This window comes from Dermacentor albipictus, chromosome 3 (genome assembly GCF_038994185.2).
Source record: "Dermacentor albipictus isolate Rhodes 1998 colony chromosome 3, USDA_Dalb.pri_finalv2, whole genome shotgun sequence".
In the NCBI taxonomy this organism is placed as follows: Eukaryota; Metazoa; Arthropoda; class Arachnida; order Ixodida; family Ixodidae; genus Dermacentor; species Dermacentor albipictus.
Genome location: NC_091823.1, coordinates 34484386 through 34503898, shown reverse-complemented (window position 1 = coordinate 34503898; position 19513 = coordinate 34484386). Strand labels below are relative to the sequence as shown.

At 48.2% G+C, this 19513-nt stretch overlaps 1 protein-coding gene across 1 annotated transcript; it reads left to right on the top strand.

Annotated features, from left to right (window-relative positions):
- Positions 1-241: 241 nt before the first annotated feature.
- LOC135902880 (E3 ubiquitin-protein ligase trul-1-like) lies at positions 242-16119 on the top strand. Its single transcript, XM_065433169.2, has 4 exons — positions 242-972; positions 13582-13812; positions 15117-15201; positions 15868-16119. The coding sequence occupies exons 1-4, from the start codon at positions 440-442 to the stop codon at positions 16066-16068; spliced, it is 1050 nt and encodes a 349-aa protein (XP_065289241.2). The 5' UTR covers positions 242-439; the 3' UTR covers positions 16069-16119.
- Positions 16120-19513: the final 3394 nt, after the last annotated feature.

The window sequence follows — 19513 nt, the reverse complement described above, 5'->3', positions numbered from 1 at the left end:
TTGGTCAAAACATCGACAGATAGCACAAAGTGTACCCTTCAGATGAACCGACATTTCCAGCGTATATTATGCTTGGTGATCAAGACGATTGTCAATAACTCTTTTTCCTGTCCATGCGACGGGCACGACAACTGTCACCTATAGTTTTCACTGTTACTCTTGCAAACTGCCTGTCGGGGCGTAGCTCAGAACTACGAGCTCGCGATCGAGCAGCGCATCACACGAGCTTTGCGAGGACGACGACGAAGGCACGAGAGTGCGGCACATCGGGCACGTGACAACGCGCTTTCTTTCAAACTGACCCACTAGGCTCGGCGCTCAACCGTCCAGTCGGCCGTTGCTGACCGCACTGGAGGGTCTGCCGACCCGGTGGGTCTGCCGGGTCTACCGACCTGATCTGCCGACCTGATCGTCGCCAGGCGTGTCGCGCTGGTCAGCTATGCGGACGACCTGCTGCATCTGCATGGACACCATTCAGGCCGGCAGCAGCAGCGACTCGAGTAGCGGCAGTAACAGCGTGAGCGCGACCGAGTGCGGCCATGTCTTCCACGAGGCTTGCTTGCAGCGCTGGCTGGCAGCGTCCAGGAGCTGCCCAACCTGTCGCAAGCCGCTCCGTGCGCATGGGATTGTGAAGCTCTTCCTGGACGCAGCGGACGTGCTGCCCGGGGGTTGCATTGGCAACGACGGCGGTCCACTGCAGCTGCTCCAGCGTGAACTAGGCGAGGCCAGGTCACAGCTGGAAGCGGCCGCTGTCGCCGAGAGGAGGCAGCAGGAGGCGACCGTCGCGCTACGCAGCAGCATGCGCCAGATCGAAGGCGTCGCGCGAACGTACAACGCCAAGTACGTCAACTCGCTGCGCGAGAACTGCCACCTGAGGACGCAGCTGAGGGGCCTGAGAGAAGAGGTCAGGGACAAGAGGCACCTCCGCAGGGAGAACATAGCGCTTCAGGCTCGCCTACACGCCAAAGAACGGTACGCAATATATGTATATATAGACATTGTTATACACCTGGCAGCATAGGCGCCGACTACGGGGGGGCTCCGGGGCTCGAGTCGATCCAAAAGCGATCCAAAAGCCTACTCCTCTCCCCCCCCCTCCTCACCCAACTTGTCATCACCAGAGTTTTGTCACCCACATCATTTGACGTTTCTTTTGGCTTGCCTCGACCCTTTCACTTAAAAATGTTATTGTGACTAATAGCTTACTGCATAATTGCTGTCGGGGACGTGCGCGGATTTTAATTAATTGCTTTATTTCTACAAATCCTGACAATAGGAGAACAAGCGCATTAGAAGTACCAGCGGCGGCTGCGTCATCCGTATTTTCTCCCTTCAACACCACGTTTTAAATTTCCACTGTAAACACCATGCACATACACAATATATTTAACTATATACACAGGATTATATATTTAAATTTTTATTATATTTATTATTATATTATATATAATAATATTTATTATATCTTTAAAGAGAAGGCGGGGGCCTATTAACAATTATTTCTAAAGGATGTAAAGAACGGCGGGTTGCACAACAAGATTGTCACCTTGCCACCCGATTACGACAAGGGGTGCAAGACGCGCACCTCCCGCTCTCCGCCGCTGCAGCTGCGAGGCGTTCAAAGAAGCGACCTTTGCGCTGGAATCCGCCGCCTTCCTCCAGCCCGCTTCGACATTGTGACAAGACGAGTTTGGTGTGTGGACAATGATTCCAGAGTTCCTCAACGCGGCGCTGATCTGACACGCCTGAAGAAGCTACCGCGGGAACGTCTTATTTTTGCGCTCTCACGGTTCAGCATGTTGCAAAACAACGAGCGTCCCTCGAGCGGCGTCGATTTTCCGGAACGGCACCACCTTCAACGCCGTCGCTTGGGCTTCGGAATGTGTGTGCCTTTGTGTCTGAAAACTGGTCTTGAGAGCAGCTGCGAGTTGGTGGTGTGTAAACGAACAGCCGCCGCGTCGTAGGACCAGCGGATCGAGTGTATAAAAACTGTGGTTGTGCGATTGTTGGACGCACTTCTCTTGAGCAGTCATGTTAGACTGGTTCACTTCTCTCATGCAGTCCTGTTGGACTAATACTATTTTTCTCAAACAGTCATGTTAGACTGAGTTAATTTTCTGTAAATAAACCCCTTTTTCCTCGTTCTCGATGAGAAGCAGTTCTTCACTTCATCAACGATCTCAGCGTAAATAAGTTGGACGACGGCATGGGCCAGCTACCTTCGAATTCATGCCGTACTCCAATCTTGGCAAAGGACCACGGACGAAGGGATTGAGCCCCCAATCCTGACAACTGGCTGACAGCGGTGAGATGGACTTTGCGACATGGTGCTGTATCTGTGGTGAGTGCTTGGTTTTTGCTTTGACTCTCTAGGCTTCATTTTGTGGTTGTTCTGTTTAGAACAGTAGGGAAGCTAGATTGTTGTGTGTTAGCTAGGTTGTGTTTTCCTAGCTAGATTTAGAGAGCAGAATCAAGGCAGTAAAGCAGCAGTCATGGAGTTAAGGACACTGCTGAGAGACGAGTTGTTGATTGTTGGTGAGGAACTGGGCCTAGATGTACGCAAGGAAATGCTCAAATCGGAATTATTGGAGCTAATTTCCAATCAGGCCAGTGAGCAAGATATTGAAATGGGATTGGAACTTCTCAAAAAGAGAGAGAAACGGGAAAAAGAAAGAGAAGAACGAGACAGAGAAAAACGAGAGAGAGAGGAACGCGATAAAGATCGCGAGATAACAAAAATGCAACTTGAACTTGAAAACAGACGTTTGGAGTTGTCTCAAGGAAGTGAAGGAGCTCTGGGTCGATCAAGTGAGGCAGAATCGTACCGCATGGACAGGCTATTAAAGCCATTTGAGGTCGGGACCGACATAGGCTTGTTCCTAAGCAATTTTGAAAGGACTTGCGAGAAGATGAACTTCGGCCCGAGTACATGGCCACAGCGGTTGCTGTCTATGTTGCCGTGTGAGGCGGCGGAAGTAATCGCCAGACTGAGTGTGCAGGATGCATATGATTATGCAAAAGTTAAGGCTAGTCTCCTGAAGAAATACCGCCTTTCAGCCGAAGCTTTTCGGCAAAGGTTTAGGAGCACAGGCAAGAAAGATAGCGAGGGCTATCCGGAGTTTGCATATAGCTTAAAGGCCAACCTAGTCGAGTGGCTTAAAAGCGCGGAAGCGTACGACAGCAGAGACATGATCATTGAATGCATGTGTCTAGAGCAGTTTTACAAAACCATTCCCCAAGCTGTGAAACTGTGGGTGCAAGATAGAGGTAATGTAAACACTGTGGAAAGGGCGGCTGAATTAGCCGAAGAGTACGCAACCCGTAGAAAGTTGAACGCCGAGGAGGGAAACTGGGACGGTCGAAATGGACCGCGGAAGCCATTTCCGTTCAAAAAGGGTGCGCAAGCTAGACGATCCGAGCCTGTAGACATGGCGGAAAAGCCCGCAGAAAAGAGCGAGGAGAAAGTTAACGGAGAAACCGCACAAAAAGAACAGAAAAGAAAATTCGAATCTGTCAGACCAATTCGCTGTTACAAATGCCACAAACTGGGACATATAGCTGTAAACTGCGAGAAGCCAAGCGTAGTTTTTTCCTACGTGGAGGAAAAGGATGAGAATATGGAACTTTTAAGTCCATATCTCCACGACCTGCAAGTTAATGGAAAACCATGCCGAGTGCTAAGAGACAGTGCCGCCACGCTGGACATTGTCCATCCGTCTTACGTGATGGTAGAGGACTTCACCGGAGAAGTAGCATGGATAAAACAGGTTGTAGAAGAACACAGCGTGTGTCTGCCCATGGCCAAAGTCAAAATCAGTGGACCATTCGGGGAGCTAGAGACTGAGGCTGCAGTTTCCAAATTTTTGTCACTGCAGTATCCCTACATCTTTTCGAATCGCTCGAATCAGTTACTGCGTGACAGAGGGCTCAAACTGGGAGAGGGCATAGTACAGGCATTGACCAGAGGCCAAGCTCGTAAGATCGCGGCGCTTTCGGCTGAAAATGCTCAAGCTCCTCCAGCTGAAGCAGAAAAGGGGATAGCTTCAATACCCGAATCCGAGCTAGGCCCGACGGACAAAAGAACAGTTGAGGAGAGCCTGCCAGTTGACCAGCTCAATGAGAGCGTAGCCCTAGAGTGTCAGAGTTCTAGCCTGCAGGAAGAGCATGCAGACGCGCTCCCAAGCGAGACAGGGTCGTTATTATCACCGGCCTCAAAGAACTTTGATCAACTCTTACGCGTGGATAGAGAGTCACTGGCAGCTGAGCAAAAGAATGATGAGAGTTTAGCTAAATTACGTGACACAGCTAAAGAAGGCATTGCTAGGCGCAACGTAACGATACATGAGAGAGGAGGATTGTTGTATCGGCATTACAGAGATCGAAAGGGTAGGATTTTAGATCAGTTAGTCATACCTACTAAGTATAGGGAGGACCTTTTGAGTCTTTGTCATGGAAATGGGTGGTCCGGCCACCTAGGCATAAACAAATCAAAGGAAAGATTGCTTATGGAATACTACTGGCCTGCCTGTTTCAAAGATGTAGAAAACTTTGTAAGATCATGCGACGCCTGCCAGCGTTCTGGTAAACCAGGAGAGACTTGGAAAGCCCCACTGAAGGTAGTGCCCTTAATAACAGAGCCTTTCAGACGACTTGTAATAGACACGGTAGGGCCTCTTCCAAAAACAAAATCAGGCTACAGGTACTTGTTTACCATGCTGTGTCCGGCCACCAAGTTTCCAGAAGCAATCCCTTTGAAAGAGCTCAGCTCCACCGAAGTAGTAGACGCGCTTTTGACAGTGTTTGCACGAGTTGGGTTTCCAGCCGAAATTCAGGCAGATCAAGGGTCAGTATTCACGAGCGCACTGACTTCCACATTCTTGCAAAAGTGCGGGGTAAAGTTAATACACAGTTCTGTCTATCACCCTCAGTCAAACAGTGTAGAGAGGTGGCATTCGGTGCTTAAGCGAGTTTTGCGTGCGCTCTGTTACGAGCACAAGGAGGACTGGGAGAACTGTCTGCCGGCAACGTTGTTTGCTTTGCGAACGGTTCCACATGAGGCGACAGGGTTCTCACCAACAGAACTAGTGTATGAGAGGACACTCCGTTCTCCACTGAGAATGTTAAGAGAGATGTGGGAGGAAAGAGGGGAGAGTCCAACCGTGGTTGAATACGTGCTAAATTTACTGGAACGGCTAAGCGCAAACCAAGAACTAGTCGGAAAGAACATGGCAATAGCTCAAAAGAATGCCAAAGTCTATTACGACAAGAATGCGAGGCTTCGTACGTTTGAAGCCGGCTTAACGATGAAAGCGGAAAAGTGTAGGTTCGGTTGTTCACAGGTTACTTATCTGGGCCATGTTGTCGGTCAGGACATGAGACGGCCGGCTGAGCTGAATATAGCTACGATTGGAGAATTTTCTCAGCCCCGCCCGAAAACAGACCTTCGTTCATTTTTGGGACTTGTGGGGTACTATCAACGGTACATTCCGAATTACTCGCAATTGGCAAGTCCATTAACAGACGCCCTCCGAAAGGGAGCACCGAGTAACGTACACTGGGATAAGGACAAAGAGAACGCTTTCCAAAGTTTGAAAACGCTATTGGTTTCTCGCCCTGTGCTTCGCGCGCCAGACTACACAAAGGAATTCATAGTTCAATGCGACGCAAGCGACAGAGGTATGGGCGTGGTACTTAGTCAAGTCGGCGACGATAACGAGGAGCATCCTATCCTCTACGCCAGCCGTAAACTAAATGTAAGAGAGGAAGCCTACAGCGCTTCAGAGAAGGAATGCGCTTGTTTGGTTTGGGCCGCCCAGAAGTTGTCGTGTTATTTGTACGGAGCGAAGTTCATCTTCGAGACCGACCACTGTCCTCTGACGTGGCTCAATCAAATGTCACACAAAAACGGCCGCTTGCTCCGATGGAGCCTCACTCTCCAAGAGTACAACTTCTCCGTTAGATATAAGAAGGGAAAGTTGCATAGCAATGCGGATGGTTTGAGCAGGCTAATTTGAATTCTGCGTTTGAGGGTCCCGCCTAAATTTTAGGGTTACTAGTGTTAAATTTATTAAGCGAAGAAGATCCCCTCTCATTTAGCAGGATTCCCTCCATGATTGCTGAATTTGTCAGCAGGAATTCGCTTCAGAAATTGGCATAGTGAAATGCAGCATTTTTTTTTGTTTCTGCACTTATGTTGTTGTTGTTTTTTTTGAAGCCTAGCGAGTCTAAAGTGAGAGCCAATGCACGTCATCTCGGCGCAGAGCCGTGTTGTGGGGTTCATTTTGCAGTTGCCTGTCCTTGTTGGATGTTTTGGGGCGGTGACATCAATGCACAAGTGGTCGCTGCGAGCCAAGACATCAATCCCCCCCTGACCAGCAGCCGTTCTCTTCCTGCCTAGCGGTTGTCAGCGCTAGACAGTCGAGACTTTTGGGGCCATGGAGGCGCTGTAAAGAACGGCGGGTTGCACAACAAGATTGTCACCTTGCCACCCGATTACGACAAGGGGTGCAAGACGCGCACCTCCCGCTCTCCGCCGCTGCAGCTGCGAGGCGTTCAAAGAAGCGACCTTTGCGCTGGAATCCGCCGCCTTCCTCCAGCCCGCTTCGACATTGTGACAAGACGAGTTTGGTGTGTGGACAATGATTCCAGAGTTCCTCAACGCGGCGCTGATCTGACACGCCTGAAGAAGCTACCGCGGGAACGTCTTATTTTTGCGCTCTCACGGTTCAGCATGTTGCAAAACAACGAGCGTCCCTCGAGCGGCGTCGATTTTCCGGAACGGCACCACCTTCAACGCCGTCGCTTGGGCTTCGGAATGTGTGTGCCTTTGTGTCTGAAAACTGGTCTTGAGAGCAGCTGCGAGTTGGTGGTGTGTAAACGAACAGCCGCCGCGTCGTAGGACCAGCGGATCGAGTGTATAAAAACTGTGGTTGTGCGATTGTTGGACGCACTTCTCTTGAGCAGTCATGTTAGACTGGTTCACTTCTCTCATGCAGTCCTGTTGGACTAATACTATTTTTCTCAAACAGTCATGTTAGACTGAGTTAATTTTCTGTAAATAAACCCCTTTTTCCTCGTTCTCGATGAGAAGCAGTTCTTCACTTCATCAACGATCTCAGCGTAAATAAGTTGGACGACGGCATGGGCCAGCTACCTTCGAATTCATGCCGTACTCCAATCTTGGCAAAGGACCACGGACGAAGGGATTGAGCCCCCAATCCTGACAAGGAATAGACAGCTAATTCCTAGAGAATGAATATGTTGCTGTATGTTCACCTCGTTTCAAAATGCTTTGCGTGCTTTTCTGGCCCTGAAAAAAAAAAGACCTTTAGGCTTTAGTGATCCCTTCGGCACAGTCTTTACCCGCCGTGGTTGCTCAGTGGCTATGGTGTTGGGCTGCTGCGCACGAGGTCGCGGGATCGAATCCCGGCCACGGCGGCCGCATTTCGATGGCGGCGAAATGCGAAAACACCCGTGTACTTAGATTTAGGTGCACGTTAAAGAACCCCAGGTGGTCAAAATTTCCGGAGTCCTCCACTACGGCGTGCCTCATAATCAGAAAGTGGTTTTGGCACGTAAAACCCCAAATATTATTCGGCACAGTCTTTTATCAACGGGGTGTGAAATGCACGTAAATGATACGTGTCTCAGTATCGCTTCTCTTTACACTAAGCAAATGTAAGGACTCATTAAAAAAAAAGCTTCTAATAATTTACAACATTAATTAAGGATGGAAACATGGCTTGCATGCAGAGGTCATAAACTTATACAGGGTGTCCCAATTAACTATCATGCACCAAGATTAAAAAAAAAAAATATGCGTTACTCAAAGCAGACCTAGTGCATATTGTTTCTAGTAAGCAGCTGCCCGTAATTTTTTTCGTTACTGAGATTTAATGAATTGTAATTACCTAACTCGAGATGTACTATCATAATTATCAAAGTGTCAATGAAGCATTTGTAGGCACAGCCAACGGACATACTGCGGTGTTTTCAGCAACGTACTAATTTTTTCCGACTGATAAATAAGCCCTGCGAAATATGACGAATACCACGTGATTGCGCTCCCACCCGCATCACAAAGCAGCGCCCTTGAACGGGCTCCTTCTGGGTTAGCCAGAACGAAGTGATAAAAATAAAGAAAAAAATCACCGCCCAAGCCACCCGTACAGATGGTTAACCAGCGAAGCTGAAACGTGCGGCCCCGGTGTTTTATCACTGGGTTATGGGGAGCACACGCGCCCATCTACTTAATTGGGGCGAGCTCCACCACGGGAAAAGCTGACGCCACCGTCGGCGTGACGTGGCATGAAGGATCACGTGGACACACCGGCCGCGTCGGCTTCTTCGGAAGCGCCGAAGCGAACTGAAAACGAAAGTTTAAAGTCCCAGCTGCGCTGTGGTTCTGATTAAGTGGTGAGGTTTTCCCGCCTCGGGTATCTGCTTGACAGCATTTAAAAGAACTATAATAGGTAGTGGCTGCTTTTTGAGGCGTGCAGCATGGTAGGCTAACTGCTCAGTGCCGGGCGTACCCAACGGAGCCAGGTGTCAGCCTTATTCACACATAGCCGCAGGACAAGAAGCTGCGTGAAGCTTGGCTCGCGAAACTTAGAACCGCAAACAGCCATCGGCTAGAACTCGGGCATGCCGCAAGCACAGACGCGCGGAAGATTGCTGCTACGGCGTCGGGACTGCGATGTTCTAGGTAAGGGCAGAAAACGCGCACTGAGACGCTCGTCCGCACCCGCTGCCCGGCTGTCATGACGCTTTATTTGCTCTACGAACTTGCTGATGCTTGATTCTGCCAAGTTCACTGGAATGGAAAGGGAGCGGTAAGAAGCACATCAGAAAAAGGCATGACACATGGTCATGTTATGAATTAATGTACGGGATTACGAAAAAGCAGCAGCGGGAAATCGCACGCTGAGAAGACCGATAAACATGCAGTGCGGCGCAACTTGAGAATACTGAAACGTCCAAGAATTTACAAGAAAAAAAAAGATTGAATCGTCGCGACGGCACATCACAGTCACCGTAGGCGTCGAAGTCTCTGCAACGAAATTATTTTTGAACAGCTCTGATAGCGTCCACGCAACAATGGTTGATTGTGTACTGTCAAATGCTCATATTCTGCGGCCTATGTTCACGGCACGGCACGAAAACGCGCCCGCAGCGAAAGCAAAAATTGGCAGTGGCTTAGCTCGGCTATGCCAGCTAGGATATACGTAGCGAAAGCTAAGGCATAGCAGTAGCTTTGGTTAATCTTGATTGCAAGTCCAGGTTAGTCTGGCTGTCTAGCTATGTTAGGGCATTTAGCCAGTCGTTCGGCGCGCTGTTCGTCTGTTTCCTGGGCGATTCGTTTCCTCTTTATCTCGTTCCGATGTCGATTCCAGGCCTCCTCCTGCTTATCAGAATTGTCGCCGTCCGTACTGCCGCTTCAACTGTGGTTGCGGCGCACGCGAGCTCTCCTTTTCAGTCCTCCGACATGTTATCAGGCATGCGACACAGCTGGCGAAGCAAGCGGAGGGGAGCGCAACGAAGAGGAACGCGGTGTGACGTCATGTGCCTCCTCGGAGCATGGCCATGGCGAAATCGCCAGTTCGCGGCCAGTAAAGCTATCGCTTTAAAACATTGTGCGCGGACATGCATGCAGACGCGCAGTCGGTCGCTGCGAACCCGTGCAATTGCTGCGTTGAGGCTTCATTCTGATATGCTCCATTCGGTTATACAGACCGCCCACTAAAGAACGTATTTCACATAGTTTGCGATCAGCGATTGCCGACGTTTCCCCCAAGAAGCCGGTTCGGGAGACTCCATCGCGGCGACCGCGCGCAGTGGTGCTCACAGTACATATTTGGTAAAGAGATAGCGTCTGTAAACGATTATATGCTTTCAGTTTGCTCACGATTATTATTTTGACAGTAAAAAACTTCCCTCGTTTTGAGAGTACTTACAGAAATGTCCAGGAGGGCTGCCGCGTGGTGTTTTTATTGAGCGCCGTAAACCAAACTTATGAGGATCGCGCCGCGTTATCCCCCATACTACGTAACGGAGGCGCTTCCGACAGATGGCGACTCCGTAAGTCCTCGCCCAGAAAATGTCGAGAAATGACCCGGGAGAGCAACGCCACTTAGACCACTAAGACAAGAGAAGGCCCGAGTGCTCGGCGCGTGACGTCACAGAGGCCGGCGGCGTGCTCGGGGATACGGGTTGACTGAAGGGATCGCGACCTTATGGGCAACGTTAACCAGAGCGCAGTTATTGTTTTAGGCATAGTTGAGCAGATGCCCCGCAGAGAACAGAGGGTGTTCCAAGATTATTTATGCAAAAATATTTACGCGCTGCATTATTAAAAAGCCCGTACATAAAAAATGAAATGGTTCTACCTTAGGATTGAGAACGAATTTCGGGTAAATGATGACAGGGAGCATGGCTTATATTGAAAAGTGACAGTGCTGCCATCTTCTTCAGAGTAGCTTCTTTGCCTTGATTTATCGTCGGCGTCGAAGAGTTTGCCGTTCATGCATCCACAAAAGTTCAACAAAATGTTAACACTGCACAATAACACATATCTCATGACAACTTCACTGGTGTCCCCTTCTTCACATTCGGGGCACATGTATTTATTCCAGTATAGAGTGGGCTCTAAACGAATTATTTCGCTTTTGAGGTATTATTACATACAGTACCGCAGTCCACATATTTACAACACTGCAAATGAGTTTAACAATGGAGATACGAAACATTCGTGCAACTATTTACAAAGAAACAGCTGCCTTATTCCGCAGAATTCCAGCTTTTCTCTTCTTCGCCTTAGCATTGGCACCCAATATTGTCATTGATGCTGCGGAAACATGAACGCATGATTTTTCGGCCCCGATTTGTAACTGCTCCAGCAATCGGGCACGCAGCACTTATTAGGCATATCCTGGCATGAACGTAATCCACATTCCGCGGCAATGAAGGCTTGCCGGACACACAACCGCAATGACAGCACAAGCACAGGGACTACATGCACGGTTCATGTCCAGAAAAAAAATTGCGTTCGGAAACATGTCGCAGCATGCCAGGACTTTTCTAACCCCGAAACTATCCAACGAGCGGCAGGGTTCCCGGAACTGATCGAATGGTTATCGCCGTTGTCGCCTACTCGGCCTTCCGAGTCTCATTTTCAACACAGGTGCGCCGCTCGTACCTTCGTTGCACGCTGCACGGAACTTTTATGTGGGCCTCTTTTACGTGACGTAACTCAAAGGGAGAAAGCACAGCCAGAAGGCCTTAAGTTGGGGAGAGGCGCACTACGCCCTCTCCCGCTTCCCCCTCGTTCTCGCGCACCCTTCCTCCCCGACTTGCGAGAAGGTATCTGACGGGCGAGGAGGACATTCCACTCGCAAGGATAAAAAGGTACAAAACAGCGCCACCGGGGGATACTCTCTCGGGCGCGGGACCCCTAACCTGCTGCACTGGAGTACTTGCCGGAACCCGTGAGTGACCTCGGCTCGCCTGACTATCCCGGGCAACGAGGCCAGCCTATTATTACTTATTACAGAGAGGGCTTTCCTCTGCCAGTGTTCTTTTTTGCTGCTAGCAATAAGCGTAGTTACAGTCGACGTCGCTGGTTGCCTTGTTCGTTCGAACCCGACGTGGCAGCGATTCCCGCGCTACGGGTTGGGGAGAACGGATGCTGTGTGGGGCTAGATCCAGAGCTCGCCTTCAGCCCTAGCCGCATTTGGCGCTACCAACGTGGATCGAATTTGGCAACACGGCGAGTCTTCTGGTATGCGTTGGCGCTAGGACTACCGACGTTTCAGCGAACAATGGCGGCTGGCTTGTATGACCTCTCAGATTTGTTCTTGTCAGATGTAGCGGCGCGAAATCGGGGACCTATTGCTAACGTAGCGGCAGCTGCTGAGCACTCCACGCGTCGTCTATCCACCAAAGCGCTGCGTGAACGGAGGTCCGTGTGCAGCGGCTGCTGTGAATCGCGCACACGCGTCTGCCATGCGCTGCCTCTCGCGATCTCCCGATTAGCGGGGGAGGGCGCATTCACACCGGCCAAGCGGGAAAGCGGGGAGCGGCAGAAAGCAAGCAGCCTGGCCTAGCCGCTCGCGCCGCCGCTCGCGGAGCCTCGCGCTTCCACGAACGCCCCGAGAGCTTGCGCCGCTTGCAGCGCTTTCGACAAACCAGCCGTTCGCGCGCTTTCGCTGCTGTTGCTTGCTAACCACTTGTGAAGAATTGCTAGAGGTCGCGGATTTGATCCCAAGTGCGGCAGCCGCATTTCGATGGTGGCGAAATAGAAAACGCATGTGTACTTAGATTTTGGGGCATGTTAAAGAACATCACGAGGTCAAAATTAATCCGGAGTCTGCCTCCACAGCAAGCCTCATAATCCAAATGTGGTTTTGGCACTCGCAGCCCCATCTAATTCAAGTTTAATACTTCTGCTTCAATGCGATGTGCCATGTGAGGCAATGACAATGCTCAGCGCTCTTGGAGGTTATAAAATATGGCTCACAACAATGCCTCTCCCTGTGTGTTCTAAGTACTACGCAGACAATCGGCAGTGGTATCCGCAAGGTAACGGTTAACATCAACTCGCCACTCTCGTGTTAGCCTGAACGTTTAAGAAATTAGGCTTTAGCCTTCGCCATTGCCGCTAATTATTGTCAATGAAAGCACCCAGCACGAAAAGCTTCACTTACATAGGTTCCTATAGTGCGTGGGATCTGCATATATTTTTGCCTTTATGGATTTATGGTGTTGACACACTTATCGCAGCCTGAAAAACATTTATTGCACCTTTGACTGGCCGCATGGTTTGATGTCAGTTCAGCGAGCTCAGAAGTCTTGGTATCACTAATGACAATGCATACAATTTCATAGTTAAAGCTCTTTGCATGACGATTCCATTGTAATTTAGTTTCAAGAGAACATCATGCTATGTTAAAGCTCTTTGCATGACGATTCCATTGTAATTTAGTTTCAAGAGAACATCATGCAATGTCATCATGCATCATGCATCATGCAATGTCATCATGCAATTTTAAGGAATTCTAAATTATTCAGCTTTACCTCCGTTTCTTCACATAAATTTGGCTAAATAAGGTACAATGATAGCCTCATTCAGTTCTTTGAAGGCCAAATCTAAATCATGGGGTGTTATGTGCCAAAACCATGATCTGATCTTGAGGCATGCCGCAGTGGGGGACTCCAGAAATTTGGATTGCCTGGCTTTCCTTAATATGCACCTAAATCTAAGCACACTGGTGTTTTCACATTTTGCCCCCATAGTTCTTCGAAGGCTAAAAAAATTTGCGCTCACAAATGTCTGCAGGAAGATCATATTTTGACAGGTCGAGTAATTTTGAGGGGCGAGTCTTTTAAAACCAGATTGTACTGCAGCACTTTCGTGCGTGCTTTTCTGAACGTTGACATAACATCATGCATGACATTAATTTCTTTGTCTTTCCCCTGGTGTTACAGCAGTGCATAGATACACTTGACTGATTTTCACCCACTCACCAGAGCCTCAAACATCCTTGTAAGCTTTTGTCATGCTGCTACTTGCTTTTCATGTAACAGCCAACTGCAGACAATAACGGACAGCCGGTCACAGCTGAACAAGGAGGCGCTCGACTTAAGGAGAACAGTGGCCCAATTGGAAGTTCTGACGAGAGAGAGAATGGCCCGCATACGTGCGCTGGAAGGGGATGTTAGTCGCCTCAAGGACAGGCTCCACAGGGCTGAACTCAAAGCGAGGAAAGGCAGCACTTCTGCGAGCTCAAATGCCGATGATAGCCCATTTGCAGAAAGGTGAGAAACAGTATTGATTTCATACGACAGATTGCTCTTTCATCTGCAGCACCAACTTCGAGTACAAAGAGACACCTAAGGGAAATATTAAAGAAACAGTAAAGTTCAACTCTAAATCAGTTTAAACAGATGAAGAGTGCTTTCATAACTCAGTTTCTTTCATATGGCATGAAAGATGATTTCAGGGTGAAAATAAATACCAAAGTTCACCTTTTTTTCTTAATTTCACACAGAAAACAACAAAGCCAGTTTTGCCAGTGTGACATCATGAATTTCACAGTTCCTTTTTTTATATGTGGGCTGTTTTGGCAAAGGAAACATTCTACTCTTGCCTACTTTCTCTTTGCATACTGTCGAACTCATTTCTTATACTAATAACAAACTGGTTGCAATAATGTGCCTTTATCTGCTACTATACGGCTGCCACATGGTGTTGACCGAACTGAAAAAATGCTTCGTGGCATACTACGAAAACTTCAGTTTGTCATTGGCAGAGAGCAATTAGATGCCAGGTTTATGCCTGACATTATCAGTATGCTTAACTGCTATGTCCCACATTGGAGCACACATAAGATCCTTGCTGATCACTTGACAAAGTCCCCAGTAAAGTTTGTTTTCCTTCTTTGTGCACTTGCTGGCCCATAACTCTAACTGCCTGGAGGCTGGCTTTCTTACAAAGTCTCCGTGCCTAAATTCCAGCTCGACAACTTTGTGCAGTACAGCAAAGGCTAGGGTTCGTCAGCCAATCGGCAATGAGAGCCGATTGGGTGTTCTGAGAAGGGAGGAGGACTGGCGCACTGTACATTGAAAATGCTTTTCGACAAGCTTCCATTCAGTTGGCATCAAGTGATGTGGCCTGTACCTTTCACTGTGCTGCACAAAGTTGGTAAGACGGAGTAGGGGCCACATTTTTCTATATACAGGTGTGAATTTGGCAGCAAAATATGTGTTACACTTGGAGCATGGTTCTTTGTTTAACCAGAGGTATTTTCTCAGGCTAGAAACACTGAAATAAAAAATTGTTACTTCGCCATGCAAATACGGAACTATCTCGCTATATACTACTGCAGGGCAAAGTTTGTTGTACCTATAACGAAAACCTGAGAAATGGGCCGCCAGAAAGAAGATACAGCTGAAATTTGATGCACAAATGTCAGTCATTACATGATGGCATGCAGAACGCTTGCCAGCAATGTCATTTTAGCACCCACGCTCATTGAGCACAGTAAGTAAGGATGTATAATATCTGTTGCCTGCCTTAGACATAGCAATTCCTTAATTTTTATTTTTCGTTTTTGATGCAGCCCAGCGCCTCAGCGAATGAAGCGTCCACGTATGACAAACCCTGATGAAACACCTTCTCCAAGTGTTGCCTCTCCAGCTCTTCACGTAAGCTTGGGAACCACATATTGGTGTAGGGTTTTACTTAAGTGGTCGTAATTTGCACATGCCTCACTTTAGCATTACAATAGTAATGATCTTGGAAGCCACTTTTTTGTTATGAAAGTGCATAAAGTCTGTCAAAAAAATGTTGACACAGAACCTATGGATACATACTCATGTTATCAATGCATTCTAACTATGGGGTGGAAACTTGGAGGATAACAGATAGACTTGAAAGGAAGATAAGCACCATTTAACGAGTGTTGGATGCAACAATGAAAGGCATCACCTTAAGAGATAGGAAGATGGCAGTATGAATCTGGAAAATGCAGGCAGCTGATATTCAAGTCAGAATATCTTTTAAACTAAAACTGTTGCTTTGTCCGGGTACCACAGTCCACAGTACCACAGTCCGGGTACCAAGGGAACAGAAGCAGACTCAAAAATGGCATTGGATTAGATATGGAGTGATGAAATGAGTAAATATGCAGCCGTAGTATGGAGTCGGCTGACATAAGACAGAGGTAGCTGGAGATAGCTGGTAGAAGTCTTTGCCCTACAGTGTACTTAAATTTACTCTGATGACGACAGCTCGTCATTGTGCTAGTCTTTTTTCTTATATGACCTGCATTTTTATCTCTAGTGATCCTTGTTGCACCAATTTTGTTTCAGACTGTGACCTCTGCTTGGCACTCGATGGCTCCAGATGGTGTGACACCAACGAGGGAACCACTGCCGCCATGGAACACAAGCTTTTCCCGTCCACCTGCTGCTACAGAGTCATTCAATTCAGTCACCAGGGCTGGCTACAATGGTCTAGGCGGTCATTTCAATAACGTTGTTGGATCGAATCCATATATGAAAAAATTCTAGGGTGCTTTCTAATATATTGATGCTAGCATATGCCATTGTTAGCTGCTTTCATTTCATGTAAGTATTTTCTTTATCCTAGCAAACGTACCATCCCTTTTATGGATACCAGAACATAAATGCACTCAAATTTCACATTTTTGTACTTTAATTTTGCTGACCACTTACACCTCTTATTTCGCACACACACAAATAATACTGTTGCACTGTGAAAAGTGTTGTGCAAGTATATTTCTAGCTTGTATGTTGTTTTAATGTGGCACATATGGCATTCTTATTTTGGTACAAAGTTGTTTAAGAAGCCCAAATAATTTCCTGCCATGTTTGATTGTGATGTTTCAGTATGCACATATTCAGGCCACTGCCATTATTACGTTTCTGTGATGTGAGCGAAAGGAATCAACAACCACCCTTCCATGCAAGTCGCTAACCTCCTTAGAGCACCTGAAACACCTATTGAGAGTTGCAAATAAAGAACTATAGGATGAAGTTGGGCACTGACACGGTGGGATGCGAGGATTTGGAGGTTATAACTTCCCATCCGAGGTTAGCCGACCCTTAGACATCTCCATAAAGCACCTTTTCTTTCCATGTGTGTGCATGTGTGTAGCCATTGAGCTTGCTGATCACATTTCTTTCCTCCATGCTGCTGATAAAAGCGGCACCATTGTCATAATGAACAGGTCTGGTTTTACCGCAGAGGCCCGCAGTATCGCCAACATTTTATGAATGCCTTCATTAAGACTTCACTGAACAAGTCTCCCTAAAAGTCCTGCTATACTTCAATAAAGAAATTCTGACAATGTGATGCATTTTCTTATTGCACAATGTGATCCATCCTTTCATTCCACTAAGTCCTACTGACAGTTGCGCTTTTACCGAAATTGCAAAAGAAAAACAACCCCAGTCGTCCTATTATTTCTGGTATACAGGTAGAATCACAGGAAACTTTTCCAGCTATGCAGGTTCCCTGATGAATAATATCCCAGCTGGTTTTGAGTTGTACCATCTGCAGGCTTGGAGTGACACTGGCAAAAGATGCCCAGAGCGAGTGGGGCTATGCTAATCTAAGTACAACCAAATTGGAAAGGCCCACTTAGCTTAAACACACTCCCTCACCAGAATAGGAATTCGCCCCCCTGGTGCAGTATTCGGCTGCCACCTTTCGGATGATTTCTACAATTAACCCATCGCCCTCAACCCCCAGCAACTACGGAGCACCTGACCAAGACGGTGGTCAGACCTGTAACGCAGCAGAGGGTGCTAAGACTGGCTCTGTACAGGCTGCCAATGGAAACTGACCCTGCTGAGCGGAGTGTGTAATGGCTGCACGGAACCGAGGAAGAGGCTGCCTCATGCCGAGCTGGCGCATATGTGTGCTCCTTAAGATCGGTTAACCGTGGAGACTGTGGGTAACTGTATCAGCAGAATACCAGCATAATCTGTAAAAATCTGCGCTGCCCAACTCTGACAATTTGATACACCAGCCCATTAGGGATGCTGATTTCTGTGACATCACAGAGGATGCATCCCTCTGGAACTATACTTGACTAATGTTGAATTCCAATGGCGGAGTCACAGCGAGTTTTTCTGCTCGTTTCGGAGCAAGTTTGTTCCAATGGCAGAGTGAGGGCGGGAGTAAGGTGTTCCAAGGAGAGAGTCGGAGGGGATTCAGAGCGGTAGTTACTCCGTGGAGCAAAAAAAAGGTGCTCCGCCAAAATCGGCGGAGTGGACCGGAACTCTGCGTGATGTATTTCCTTCACCACGTTTGTCTGCTGGGAGGCGCCACCGGTCACGACTCGCGAGGAAGCAAAAGCTGCTGCACACTTGGCGAGATATCAATTCCGCACTTAAAAAACACAACAGGCAAATGGCGCTGAAGAGACAAGTGACCGGTGCGGCGGTGCTGGGAGCAAACAGCGGAAGGAAATGACAATACGCAAGGTATCCTGGGTAACTGTGTTAGAACTTCTGCTTCCGCCTGGCTCCGGCGGCGCAGGTTGTGTTCCACTCGCTGATCTGGAGGCGTTGCTCTGCGCCAGAGTCGAGTGCTCGCTCGCGGAGTCCGTCGGCTGCTCCGACTCCGCCATTGGAATTCAACATAAGCTTCGGAGTGTGGAGCCACAGAGGGCAGAAGAGATGCGGTTTTGTGGGTAGCACTTGCACTAAATTATCGGGGTCCTGCATTTCAGATTTTGTTACGAGAGCTCTGCTGTAACAAAATTTGAAATGCAGGCTCCAACACAGCGTCAATTATAGCGAAGCAAATTTTTTACACATGCCTCAGAATATATATTCTGGTAGCAAAAAAGGCAGGTACAGTTGCACACAGATCCTCCATATCTGCACGATTCCTGCAGCACCACCATCTATCCATAGCGCCTATGTATAACTGCAATAACCAAAATTTCAGATGCCGCACAGTGTTTCACACATGAACCCCGCATGTGACGTTGCAAACATGGCGACTATGAACATGGTTGCTGTTATGTTGACTGGCATGGAACAGCAACTTTAGTTGCCAGCTTCCGATGAAGAGGCACTGGTTAGGTCTAGCTGCCTAAGGCTGCGGCCTTAGGCAGCTAGACCTAACCAGTGGAATGAGTGCAGGGTGGAATGAGTGCAGGTGACAAAGTGTCGCGGGAAGTGCGGCAACCAATATGTTCGCACTCGTAGACCTTGTCGACAATCGAACAGGATTAGACATACGGGCTAGACCGATGGCCATAGTAGCGGAGTACGGATCCACATGCTGCCCCTACGTGTCCGAAAAGTCTGTCATCGGAGTGCGCATTTTTGAAGTTAAAGTATTCTTAGCTGGCTTCACAAGGGCACCAATAGATTTAGTGTGTCTGGCATTCTGCTAAATGCAAACAGACCGGGTGTGCTATCGGATGAGCGGAGGCACGAACGTGAACAGCCTGCACAGTGCAGCCACTTGGTGGCAGAGAACTCAACTACTGCAGTATTCAAGTGTATTCTACTTCGCTGCTGGCGTAAATTTTTGGCAGCAATGCGATTACGCCTCTGTCGAAAATTCACTCCAGCAGCAAGTAAATGCACTTGGTTATTGCAATATTAGATCATGTTGTCTGGTTTAGAGGGGTTCACAAATTTTAAAGAAACACGCCTTGTTGGTATCACAACGAGTATGGAACGAATTTTCTACCACTGCTATCACAACAGCTGATCTCACTGCGCACTTGCAGTCTTAGTAGATGCTGCTGCCGTCTGTGCTGCAGTGCTCACCATTAGCAGATAACAGGGCGTGGAAGGGTTCCTTAGGATGTGTTCGCCCCCTAATTGGTAGAAGAAGCCTGTAGCTTCCAGAGTGCTGCATGAAACTACTGAAACAGAGTATAGTGGAAAATTATTCACATTCCACCAGAAACTGCACAACCTTCGCGATAGGCCCACGTGGCCTCATGGGGGGGAAAAAAAAAGAAGG

Bases quoted from the DNA above. Each gene is read 5' to 3' on its own strand.
- LOC135902880 (XM_065433169.2), top strand. From the start codon at position 440: ATGCGGACGACCTGCTGCATCTGCATGGACACCATTCAGGCCGGCAGC. The intron at 973-13,581 runs GTACGCAATATA...TTCATGTAACAG, and splicing joins CGCCTACACGCCAAAGAACG to CCAACTGCAGACAATAACGG. The intron at 13,813-15,116 runs GTGAGAAACAGT...TTTTTGATGCAG, and splicing joins GATAGCCCATTTGCAGAAAG to CCCAGCGCCTCAGCGAATGA.